At 47.0% G+C, this 12549-nt stretch overlaps 1 protein-coding gene and 1 long non-coding RNA gene across 4 annotated transcripts in view; one reads left to right on the forward strand and one right to left on the reverse strand.

The window, feature by feature from the left end:
• The window catches only part of KIAA1755, a 75369-nt gene that overhangs the window by 41798 nt on the left and 21022 nt on the right, over positions 1 to 12549 (reverse strand). For 2 of the 3 annotated variants that reach the window (XM_077951787.1, XM_028828410.2), the window contains exon 1: positions 6478 to 6722. The exons of the other annotated variant lie outside the window; for it this stretch is intronic. In XM_077951787.1, coding sequence (XP_077807913.1) covers positions 6478 to 6480 — 3 coding nt within the window. In that variant the 5' untranslated portion in view covers positions 6481 to 6722. Of the gene's footprint in view, positions 1 to 6477; positions 6723 to 12549 lie in introns of those variants that run through there. 3 annotated transcript variants of the gene reach the window in all.
• Positions 6200 to 12549, forward strand: part of LOC144332155 (uncharacterized) — a 29417-nt gene continuing 23067 nt past the window's right edge. Inside the window, exon 1 of the long non-coding RNA XR_013399929.1 lies at positions 6200 to 6336. This is a non-coding gene — a long non-coding RNA (uncharacterized LOC144332155). The remainder of the gene's footprint in view (positions 6337 to 12549) is intronic.

The following is a 12549-nucleotide window of genomic DNA, read 5'->3' on the forward strand; positions in this document are numbered from 1 at the left end:
ACCAGACGAGCCACAGCCCCCTCCCCTGCAGCCCAAGGCCAGAGAAGGAGTTCACCAAGGGGACAGGCAGACCTGTCTGCTGTCCCGCGCTGCTGGCCCCTACACCACGCTCATGACCTTCCGGACTAACCCAGGGAAGCTTGTAGGTTCGGAGGGACTACTTGCTCGCAGCAGTTATACCTGGGCAGGGGAGTAGGGGCGTGTGTATACTTCTATTTCAATGTCTTTGCAATGAGCTACTATTATCATAATCGTAAGTACCACTTTTATCAAGTAAAATACACACATATAAAAGTCACAGGATGATGCTTTTTTACCTACGTATGAACCCTGTAGCCACTGACCCAGATCAAGAGACAAAAGACCTCCACCACTTCAGAAACAGGCCCCTTGCCAGCCAACTCTCCCACCCCTGACTATTGGAATTTTTTTTTAAAGAAAACAGTGTCATACAGTATGATCGACAGTAGGAGTAAAACCACGTAAGCCTAGAAAAAAGTCCAAGTAGACATTAAGTGTTAACTGCAGTTACTCCTGAGGACTGTGCGGGGCAGGGGCCTCGTAAGGCAGCCTTTTAATTTTCTTCATAGTTTGCTGGATTTTCCAAACATTTCGTAACCAGCTTGTATAGCTTTTATAATCAGGAGAGGAAAAAATAAAAGTGTGAGTGTATGTGTTTTTAAGGCTGGTTCCCTTTGTAAATGCTCTCACCAGATGTTGTTAGCTGGACCTTCTGAGATGTGGACTAAGCCTTTCTTTTCTTTTTCAAGACAGAGTTTTGCTCTTACTGCCCAGGCTGGAGTGCAATGGTGCAATCTCGACTCACTGCAACCTCCGCCTCCTGGGTTTAAGCGATTCTCCTGCCTCAGCCTCCCAGGTAGCTGGGCTTATGGGCACCTGCCAACACACCCAGCTAATTTTTTGTATTTTTAGTAGAGACAGGGTTTCATCATGTTGGCCAGGCTGGTCTCAAACTCCTGACCTCAGGTGATCCACCCACCTTGGCCTCCCAAAGTGCTGGGATTACAGGCATGAGCCACCGCGCCCAGCTGGACTGAGCTTTTCTTAAAGGTACAGATTTATCCATTTACTGAAACGGGCAAAGATTTTAGTATCACTTAGCATCTGCTGCCTCCTTACTTGGGAAGAGAGGACTGATAAAAGCTAAAATGGACAGAGTCCTAGGACTACCTTCAACCTCTGCCCTGTTCCTTGGGGGGAAAAAAATGCCTAGGGAAGGTGAGATTCTGTCCCTGACTCGCTGGGTGACCCTTCCCCATCTACAAAAGGGAGGCACTGGGCATATCTATCTCCAAGGGCCCTTCCAGTAGGGGCATTCTAGAATTCAAAGTATAATCAGGGGCCAGGTGCAGTGGCTCTACAAAAAATAGAAAAACTTAGCCAGGCATGGTAGCTCATGGTAGTCCCAATTGCTTGAGGCACTGAGACAGGAGAATCACTTGAGCCCAGGAGGTGGAGACTGTAGTAAACTATGACCACACCACTGCACTCCAGCCTGGGCAGAGCGAGTTCCCAACTCCAAAAAAAAAAAAAAAAAGTATATTCGAGTTCAGGAAGGTTTAGAGCTGGGATGTGGTTTCTAAATGGGATCAGTTAATCCTCAGTTGGTGAGAAGGTTTAAAAAGATCTGTCTTGGCTAGGCATGGTGGCTCACGCCTGTCATCCCAGCACTTTGGGAGGCTGAGGCAGGCAGATCACCTGAGGTCAGGAGTTCAAGACCAGCCTGGCCAACGTAGTGAAACCCCGTCTCTACTAAAAATACAAAAACTAGCCGGGTGTGGTGGCGGGTGCCGATAATCACAGCTACTCAGAAGGCCGAGGCAGGAGAATTGCTTGAAACTGGGAGGCAGAAGCTGCAGTGAGCAGAGATCTGGGCCACTGCACTCTAGCCTGGGCGACAGAGTGAGATCTGTCCCAAAAAAAAAAAATCTGTCTCATTCATCTTCCTGCCTCAGGCCTAGGGAGAATCAGTCTAAACCAACAGCCACAGGTATAAATAAATGCTTCCAGGGGCCTGACAGGTAACATGAAGACAGACATAGGCTGAATGTGAGAAAGCCCTCACTTCCACCCTTTGGAGATAGTCAGCCTCAGCACCAGAGAACCAATAGGGAATTAGAGGGGCTTAGGGCACACACCCCTTCTCATCCGCATGAGCTGAGTGTTGCTTCGGCCCAGCACCACCTGATCTACTGATTTTTCAGTAAAACCTCCCAATTTTGAAAAAGTTGGCCAAGCCAAACACATTTGTGAGCCAGACACGGTCCAGCGGGTGTCAGGTTGTAGCTTCCAGTCTCAGTGACCTGGGACACTCCTCCTGAACTTCTCCAGGCTGGGGATTCTAGAACCAGCATTCTGTGGCTCTGGCTGCCAGGAAGTTCTTGCTCACTTCCAACTAAAACTTCTGCGTAAAGTTCTTTTTATTTTTGTGTGGGTGGAGGTATGAGTGAGTATTGGCTCGTAGAAAAAAACTTTCAGAAACTGGAAAAACAGCCCTGATGCCGTGAACTGAGAAGTGAGTGGGTGTCAGAAGACCCACGTTCAAGTCCAGCTCTGTCTGTATCATCGGCGTGACCTCGACCCCCTTCCCCTCACTGAGCCTTAGTTTTGTATTTGTTCCTTTCTCTCCCTCTCCCCTTTCCCTCTGCCCTCGCCTCACCATCTCCCACCCAAATCACAGCATGATCACAATTGTAACCAGAGCTGCTTCCTGCTGTCTTGTGTGTTAGGCCCGCGCTAAGCATTTTCCATTAACTATTTTATCTCAATAATTCTATAGGCTGGGTATTTTTATTCCCATTTTACAAGTTAAGAAACTGAGCTCAAGGCTCTACGGCTAGTAAATGGTAGAGCTGGGGTATGACCCTGGGCACATAACCACCAGCTGTCCTGTCTCTTTCCCCGGGTTCCCTGCTACCACGCCAGGCTCCTCTTAGCCATCACAGTGGGCTTCCTAACACAGAGATCCAACTGTGACCCTCCACTGCTCAACAACCTCGGGTGGCTCCCTATTGCCTTAGCAACTCACTGGCCTGGTGCTGTGGCCTGTCAGTCAGTTCCCAGCCTACCTTCCCTACTTCTTCTAAACATACGTTATGCTGTAGCCCAGGGCTTTCCAATCATCATGGGCCCCGTTCATGAGGTTCTTTCTGCCATGTTCACATATTCTAATTTGTTAATGGCTTAATATTTTTATTAATTATTATTTACTTAACGTTTGACTTTTTGTCAATTCTTTTTCAACTTAAATTTAGTTTTTGACTGGGTGTGGTGACTCACGCCTATAATCCCAGCACTTTTGGGAGGCCAAGGCAGGAGACTCGCTTGAGCCCAGGAGTTCAAGACCAGCCTAGGCAACACAGGGAGGCCCTATCTCTACAAAAAATTAAAAGTTAGCTGAGCATGGTGGCACACACCTGTAGTCCTAGCTGCTTGGGAGGCTGAGGTAGGAGGATTACTTGAGCCTGGGAGATAGAGGCTGCAGTGAGCTATGATCATACCACTGTACTCCATCCAGCCCAGGTGATGGAGCGAGACCCTGTCTCAAAAAAAAATTATTTATATTTATTATTATGTGTTTGTGCTGTTTAAATTACTTCCTAATAGTCATTAAGATGAAAAGCTGTAAACTAAAAAATGTTCGTCTAAGCGCCATCTAAAATCTCCCTTCCTGGGACCTTTGGTGGATGCCCCACCTTGAAAAGTGCTGCCTGGACACACATCTCTGTGTCTCTGCTTCCACTGCCCGCTCCCTGGACTGGGCAACCTCCTGCCCACCCTTCAGAGCCCTTCCAGACTTGCCTCTCTTCTCTTTGCTTTTCAGGACACATGTGCTTGAGGGATGGACCCCCACCACCCATCAGACACAGCCTAGAATTATGTGTGGATGAACCTGCCTTCTCCATGGACTGCCAGCCCCCAAGGCAGGAAGCAGGCTGGAGTGCAATAGCACGATCTCAACGCACTGCAACCTCTGCCTCCCGGGTTCAAGCGATTCTCCCGCCTCAGCCTCCCGAGTAGCTGGGATTACAGGTGCTTGCCACCATTCCCGGCTAATTTTTGTGTTTTCAGTAGAGACGGGGTTTCATCATGTTGGCCAGGCTGGTCTTGAACTCCTGACCTGAGGTGATCCACCCACCTCGGCCTTCCAAAGTGCTGGGATTACAGGTGTGAGCCACCACACCTGGCTTAGTTACCTCCTATTTATGACAATGGATACTGATTTTTTCATGGTTGTGATATAAAATTTTCTATTTAGATATATTTTTCAGTGTACAAAGTAAGTTGATTTAAAGAAAAATATTGAGCAAATAATAATTAGTAGGTTTTATTATTTTCTTATATATTTTATCCAGTAAATGGATGTGTAAAAGTTGTTTCAGTGATACTAAACTTTGGAAACCATGGGACAGGATCAACCCTAAGCCCCTGTGCCATAAGATTATCTGCAATGGGGGTGCCCCCAAACACTAGACAGCTGTTAATCAAATGCCCCACAAAAATTACAGCTATGATGGGTTATCATAAAGGAAAGATACATGACATGCTAGAGTAAGAGTCAGAGAAATCAGGGAAGGCTTTCCTGAAAAGGTGACATTTGGGTGAAGATTTACAGGGTGAATAAGAATTCATTAGGTGAAGGTATTCCTCCAAGCAGGAACAGCATGTACAAAGGCCCTGGGGCAGCAGGGAGCATGAACCATAAGAGGCTCTGAAGCAAGGCTGGAGCCGCTGGAGCACAGAAGCGAGGCCAGGGAGGTAGGCTGGCAACAACCTTTATTATTTAAAGACAGGCAGGGGAAGGAAATCTGCACGTTGTTCCCAATCTGGAAAGAGTTGCTCACCCTTTGACAGGGGACAGACCAGTGCCTGACCCTTGATCTGAGGATCTGGGGTTCAGTGAGGGATTTCTAATAACTAGGTTAGGTGTGAAGCCAGGAGAGGCTTGGCAAACACCAGGTGCAGGCTGTGGCCCTGGAGTGACCGTGACCGCTGACTGCAGGCTCAGAATTCAGACTGTCCTAACTTGCACTTTCTAGTTGGAGTGACCTTGGGCAGCTACTTAAGTTCCCAGAGCCTGAGGTCCCCATCTGTTGGAGATAGCAGCAGGTCTAATCTTAGAGTTGGTACGAGTCACCGACTCCTGAATGTAAATCACCTAGCATGGGGCCTTGCCAGTAGGGAGAGATGCATAACCATTGGCTTATGAGAGTATTTTCAAACAGCTCCAAGAGCCATGTGTGTGTACACCTGTCCCGCCAGTGCATGGATGTAGGTGCCTGGTTTCGCAATATGTCTGTGGTGTGTATGCCAGTGTATGTCCATAGTTTAGCAGTATGGGGGAGCAGGTGCAGAAGGCATGGGTGTATGAGAAGGCGTGAACATGTGTTCAGCCGTGTGAGTCAGTGGGAGCATTCAGGTGTGCTCTGTGCGTGCATGTGTACGTGTGCGTGCATGTGTATGTGTATGTGCGTGCATGCGTTTGTGTGTGTGTGTGTGAGAGAGTATGAACACCTCTATATGGAATTCTTCTGCTTGTGGAGATGCATTTCTGTGAGTGAAAACCCATACAAATTCAACATGGTTGGTCACAGTCACGGGGTTAAAGCCTTGGCCTGTCTTCACAGCTTTTTTCAAATCCTTACAGCCCCTGTGAATCTGCCTGAGGCTTTTGTATCTGTCTGGAGCTGGACTGAAATCCTCTGAAAACAGACTTTTCTTTCATTCCCTGTTGCCAGATACTGGCACAAACGCATCCCCGCCACCACGCGCGCGCGCGCGCACACACACACACACACACACACACACACACAAATTCTTCCAGAATGTCCCAACTTTTTTCAAGGTTCCAGCCCCAAAAGTCCCTTCCTCTTCCCTCTCCCCAGCCAGTTCCCATGGAAGCACCCTGTGTCTATCTGACTTTCCATAGCTGAGTCTAAAACAGCGAAAGCCTCCCAAGTTTTGGTAAGCGGTTCTCTCCTTTTCACTCTGGACCTTTTCACTCTGACCCTCCTCGCTCTGCACTGCCTGGCTGGCCTGGGAGGGGACTTTAACCCCCACCACCACTCTCCCCCATCCAAACTCCCTGCCGGGACAATGTGCATTATCACAGTCAGTTCCACAACTAATATGCAAAACCACCCCGTTTCAGTCCTCAGCCTGAGGGCTCAGATTCAGGCTCAGGTCTAGGGGTTGGGGAATATTAAAGTTTACAAGTCCAATCTTACTCCATCCATGCACACACATGGAGAAGCCGGGAGAGGACGCTGCCAGAGATGGGCTCCTGCCCCTGAACCCCTGCTGGGGTGGAAGCAGGTAAGCACAGCCCTGCCGAGGCACTGAGGGTCGTCTCAGCGTAAAAGGCCGGGGCCACCCGGGGTTGTTCTGTAGGGAATGGGGAGGGCTGTGCCCGCTGAAAGGGGGCAGAGCGAGGTGGTCCAGGCCTTGGCGCGTTACCATGGTGACGGGCTGCCAGCGGCGGACGGCGCGGCTCCTCTCCTGGGCGCGGGGTCTGTGGGTCCGCGGGTCCGTCTGTCTGGGGCAGCCCTCGGTCCCGCCTAGCCCTGGAGCCAGGGGAGAGGGCAGGCCCGGGGCACCGACCCTGGCGTCATCTCGGAGGAGCGGCCGAGGGGGACAGGGAGAGAAACAGAGAGAGAGAGACAGAGAAGGACTGAGGCTGAAGACGGCGAGAGACACAAGAGAGCCATGGGCGGCGCGGGTCGGGCCACCGGACCGGGGGCGGCAGCAGAGGCGGGGCGGGGCGGGGCGCGGCGCGACAGCGGCCCCTTTGTGCCTGGCCCTCGCCCCCAGCCCGCGCGCCCCGCCCCCACCGCCCCCTTCTCTCCGCCCACCCCCTCGGCCGCCAGCTGGAACCCTAGGAACCCCAGCCCGCCCCGCCTAGCTTTCCCCCTCGCTCCTCGCCCTTCCCACGGCGTGCCCGGCCCAGGCGGCCCCATTGTACAGAGGGGCAGAGCGAGGCCTCGAGCCGCAGCAGCCGGGTTAAGCGCCCGCGGACCTCGCTGGCAGGCCCGAGTTCGAGTCTCCTCCTCATCCACTTCCCAGCAAGTCACAGACTCTCTTCAGCTTCGATTTCTTCATCTGTAAAATGGGGTAGGATGATGATGATGATGATGATGATAGTGCCTGCTGCTTAGATTTGGTGATGAGGAGTAAGCATCTGTCCCAGCGCCCTTGAATTCTCCCACATTAGGCCCGATCATGACGGCCTAATTCAAGGCTTTGAGGTGATGACGGCTGCGTGCGAGTTCTGTTCTTGACTCTCAGATAATGACCTTGGTCAAGTCGGTATTTCCTCCTGAACCTCAGCTTTGGAGTGACACTAAGAAACTAGATGACTGCTAGGGTCTGTATGTGTGTGTCCCCTCCCAAATTCATAGGCCCAAACCTAATCCTCAGTATGATGGTGTTAGGAGGTGGGGCCTTTGGGAAGTGATTGGGTCATGAGGACAGAGCCCTCACGAATGGGATTAGTGCCTCTCTCTCTATATATATACACACACACACACACACATACACACACACACACACATATATGTATGTATATATATAGGGACTAATATATAGGCATATACACACACACATATATATACACACATATATATACACATATACATATACACACACACATATATATATTTGAGATGGAGTCTCACTCTGTTGCCCACCCAGGCTGAAGTGCAATGGCATGATCTCAGCTCACTGCAACCTCTACCTCCCAGGTTCAAGCAATTCTCCTGCCTCAGTCTCCTGAGCAGCTGGGATTTTAGGCACTAGCCACCACACCTGGCCAATTTTTGTATTTTTAGTAGAGACAGGATTTCGCCATGTTGGCCAGGCTGGTCTCAAACTCCTGACCTCAGGTGATCTGCCTGTCTCACCCTTCCAAAGTGCTGGGATTACAGGCGTGAGCCACCGTGCCCAGCCTAGTGCCCAAGAGGCCCCAGAGAGCTAGCTGCCTTTCTCCTTCCACCATGTGAGGACACAGCGAGAAGGGACTGTCTATGAGCCAGATAGGCCCAGAAACATAAGGTCCAGAAAGAAGGCTCTTAGCAAACACCCAACTTGCCTGTGCCTTGATCTAGGGCTTCCCAGCCTCCAGAACTGTGAGAAGATAATTTTTGTTGTGTATAAGCCCCTCAGTCTAAGGTATGTTGTTACAGCAGCCCAGACTAAAATAGTGACCAAAGTTATTCCTGGTGAGATGACTCGGGGATTTGTCCATTTATTTATCAAACTCTGTGCACCGAGTCAGCCTGTCTCCCCCACTAGACTATACATTACTTGAGAGTCCCTGCCCTCAAGTAATGTACAGTCTAGTGGGGGAGACAGGCAAGGAACAGATAAACAGGAAAAATAAAAAAATAATAACTGTAGGCCGGGCGCGGTGGCTCAAGCCTGTAATCCCAGCACTTTGGGAGGCTGAGACGGGCGGATCACGACGTCAGGAGATCGAGACCATCCTGGCTAACACGGTGAAACCCCGTCTCTACTAAAAAATACAAAAAACTAGCCGGGCTTGGTGGCGGGCGCCTGTAGTCCCAACTACTCGGGAGGCTGAGGCAGGAGAATGGCGTGAACCCGGGAGGCGGAGCTTGCAGTGAGCTGAGATCCGGCCACTGCACTCCAGCCTGGGCGGCAGAGCGAGACTCCGTCTCAAAAAAAAATAAAAATAAAAATAAAAAAAAAATAATAATAATAATAATAACTGTAGTAACTGCTAAGAAGGAAGCAAACAAATGTTGACATTGGGAACTGTAGAGGGATCAACTTATAGCTGGTGGTCTAGGAAGCCTAGGTCTGAAAACCTAGATCTGAAAGGGGGAAAAGCCTAGATCTGAAAGGGGAGGAATTAGAAGAGTGGAGACGGGGAGATGCCGAGAAACCAAGTTCTAAGCAGAGAGAACAGCATGTGCAAAAGCTCTGAGGCAATATTCAGCTTAAAGGAACTGGGGAGTAAGTGAAGAACTGAAAAAGATGAGTGTAGTTGTAAGGGTTAGAGTTCAGACCCAAGCCTTACCCACAGTCAATCTCCCTCCCCACACAGGTTAATCAGTCTTTTAGCAGAGAAAACCTGACCTAGGAGCCATCCTATCCCAACTTCTGATAAGTTTCTTCACATCCCTGACCTTCACTTGCTCATCACTAATTTGGGACTACTAATCCCCCCGCGATAGTTCCATTACGCTACACAACCCAGCAATCAAGTAAACCCTCTTTACAGGAGACGGTCTAGATAGTTTTAGTATCATGACTCCAGGTGTGAATTAAGGAGAGAATAGACTTGATGTCCAGTACTGAATTCCACTGAGAGTTGGGAGATCACAGCTTGAAGGTTTTAGAGTCCCAGGTTGCCATGAGACAGAATTGACATGACAGCCAGCATTCTGGGGTTGCAGGCAACAGAAACGGGTTCTGAGTTAATTAAGCAGAAAAGAATGGATTGGCACTCAGAGAATCAATGAGGAGGCTGGGGTCTATCCTCTGGAAAGCACTGGAGTAAGTAGGATGCTCCAGGGGTCTCGTTATCAGGAAAGAGTTGGAAATGTTTGAACACATGGAATTACATTAAGACAAACAAACACACCAAAGTAGAACTTTATATGTGTCAGGTACTTTTCTAAGTATATAACAGTTATGAAGAAGATTCTATTGTTGTCCTCACTTTACAGATGAAGAAAAACTGAGGCACCAAGAGGGTATGTAGCCTGCCCAATGTCAGACAGCTAGTAAACTGTGGATTTCTGAATTGGACACAGCTATCCAATTCCGTAAGTTATGTTATTAACCTCTTTGCTACGCTACCTGAATAAATCCCAACCATTCTCTCTGCCCTTGTGTTCCTCACTGATGGACTCAGAACCTTAAAAGAGCCAGGCATGGTGGCACGCTCCTGTAATCCGAGTTACTTAGGAGACCAAGGTGGGAGGATCACTTGAGCCCAGGAGTTCGAGGCTGCAATGAGCTATGATTCACCATTGCACTCCAACCTGGGAGACAGAGTGAGACCCCGTCTCTAAAAAACAAACAAATAAAATAAAGCCTTTATAGAGAAATTCTAACTGGGTCATGTGCCCAGGGCCTCACTAAGACTGCACCTGCACATATCAGGAATAGTTGGTCACCCAAAAGGAAATTAAATTGCATAAAAAGGAGAAGAAATGAATATGAAATTGTCCATAAACAAGTACAATTATAGACTGGGCACAGTGGCTCATGCCTGTAATCCCAGCACTTTGGGAGGCCGAGGTGGGCAGATTGCCTGAGCTCAGGAGTTTGAGACTAGCCTGGGCAACATGGCAAAACCTTGTCTCTACTAAAAATACAAAAAATTAACCAGGCATGATGGCACATACTTGTAATCCCAGCTACTGGGAGGTTGAGGCAGGAGATTCACTTGAACTTGGGAGGTGGAGGTTGCAGTGAGCTGAGATTCACACCACTACACTCCAGCCTGGGTGACAGAGTGAGACTCTGTCTCAAAACAACAACAACAACAACAAAAAAGGTGCAATTACAGTCTACCCCTTGGGCCTCTCAACATACTTTATATCCTTGTTCACAGGCATGTTCTTCCAAAATTTTTCTCTACTGACGCGGTATAGCAATTCCATATGCAACCAACAATGTGCGCGCACACACACACCCCTATGGTTTGTAGTCATACTGTGTATTACCTCAGGGAGGTTCACTTTTCTGAGCTTCAGATTCATCTTTTGTAAAACAGAGAGAATCATACTTCCTCATTGGACTGTGGTGGAGAATAAGTTAATGACTGTAAAGTGCTTTGCACTGTGTCTGGTACATAGAATTAACATGCATCTTATAAGATAGTGCTGTTATTCCAAAAAATAGGGAGGAGGGAATACTTCCGAACTCATTCTATGAGGCCAGTATTACCAAAACCAGACAAAGACATATCTAAAAAAGAAAACTACAGGCCAATATCTCTTATGAATATGGATGCAAAAATTCTCAACAAAATACTAGCAAACTGAAATCAGCAATACATTAAAAAGATCATTCATCATGACTAAGTGGGATTTATCTCTGTGATGCAAGGATGGTTCAACATATGCAAATCAATCCATTTTGTTGATGTAATACATCATAGCAACAGAATGAAGGACAAAAACCATAGGGTCATTTCAATTGATACTGAAAATGCATGTGATAAAAGTCAACTTCCGTTCATGATTAAAAACCCTCAAAAAACCAGGTATAGAAGGAAAATACCTCAACATAATAAAAGCCGTATATGACAGACCCGTAGCTAGTATCATACAGAATGGGGAAAAACTGAAAGCCTTTCCTCTAAGATCTGGAACACAACAAGGATGACCACTTTCGTCACTGTTTTTCAACATAGGACTGGAAGTCCTAGATAGAACATTCAGGCAACAGGAAGAAATAAAGGGCATCCAAATTGGAAAGGTAGAAGTCAAAATATACTTGTTTGCAGATGACATAATCTTATATTTGAGAAAGCCTAAAGACTCCACCACAAAACTACTAGAACTGATAAACAAATTCAGTAAGATTGCAGGATACAAAATCAACATATGAAAATCAGCAGCATTTCTATATGCCAACAGTGAACAATCTGAAAAAGATATTTAAAAAGTAATCCCATTTAAAATAGCTAAAAATAAAATTAAATACCTAGGAACTAATTTAACCAAAGACATACAAGATCTCTATAATTAAAACTACAAAATATAAAATGAAAGAAATTGAAGAGGACACCAAACAATGGAAAGATACTCCCAAAGCAATATACAGATTCAATGCAATCCCTATCAAAATACCATTGACATTCTTCACAGGAATAGAAAAAACAATCCTAAAATTTATGTGGAACCACAAAAGACCCAGAATAGTCAAAACTATTCTAAACCAAAAGAAGAGTGGAGTAATCACATTAGCTGACTTCAAATTATACTTCAAATTATACTTCAGAGCTATAGTAACTAAAACAGCATGTTACTGACATAAAAACAAATACATAGAACAATGGAACAGAATAGAGAACCCAGAAAGAATTCTGCTTACCTACAATGAACTCATTTTTGACAAAGGTGCCAAGAACATACATGGGGGAAAAGATAGTCCAATAAATGGTGCTGGGAAAACTGGATATCCATATGCAGAAGAATGAAACTAGACTCCTATCTCTTGCCATATACAAAAATCAAATCAAAATGAATTAAAGACTTGAATCTAAGACTTTAAACTGTGAAACCACAACAATAAAACATTGGGGAAACTCTCCAGGACTTTGGTCTGGGCAAAAATTTCTTGAGGAATACCCAACAAGCACAGGCAGCCAAAGCAAAGGTAGACAAATGAGATCACATCAAGTTAAAAAGCTCTTGCACAGCAAAGGAAACAATCAACAAAGTGAAAAGACAACACACAGAATGGGAGAAAATATTTGCAAACTATCCATCTGACAAGGGATTAACAGCCAGAACATACAAGAAGCTAAGACAACTATAAAGGACAAAATCT

The sequence above is a fragment of the Macaca mulatta genome, chromosome 10, assembly GCF_049350105.2.
Source record: "Macaca mulatta isolate MMU2019108-1 chromosome 10, T2T-MMU8v2.0, whole genome shotgun sequence".
NCBI lineage: Eukaryota > Metazoa > Chordata > Mammalia > Primates > Cercopithecidae > Macaca > Macaca mulatta.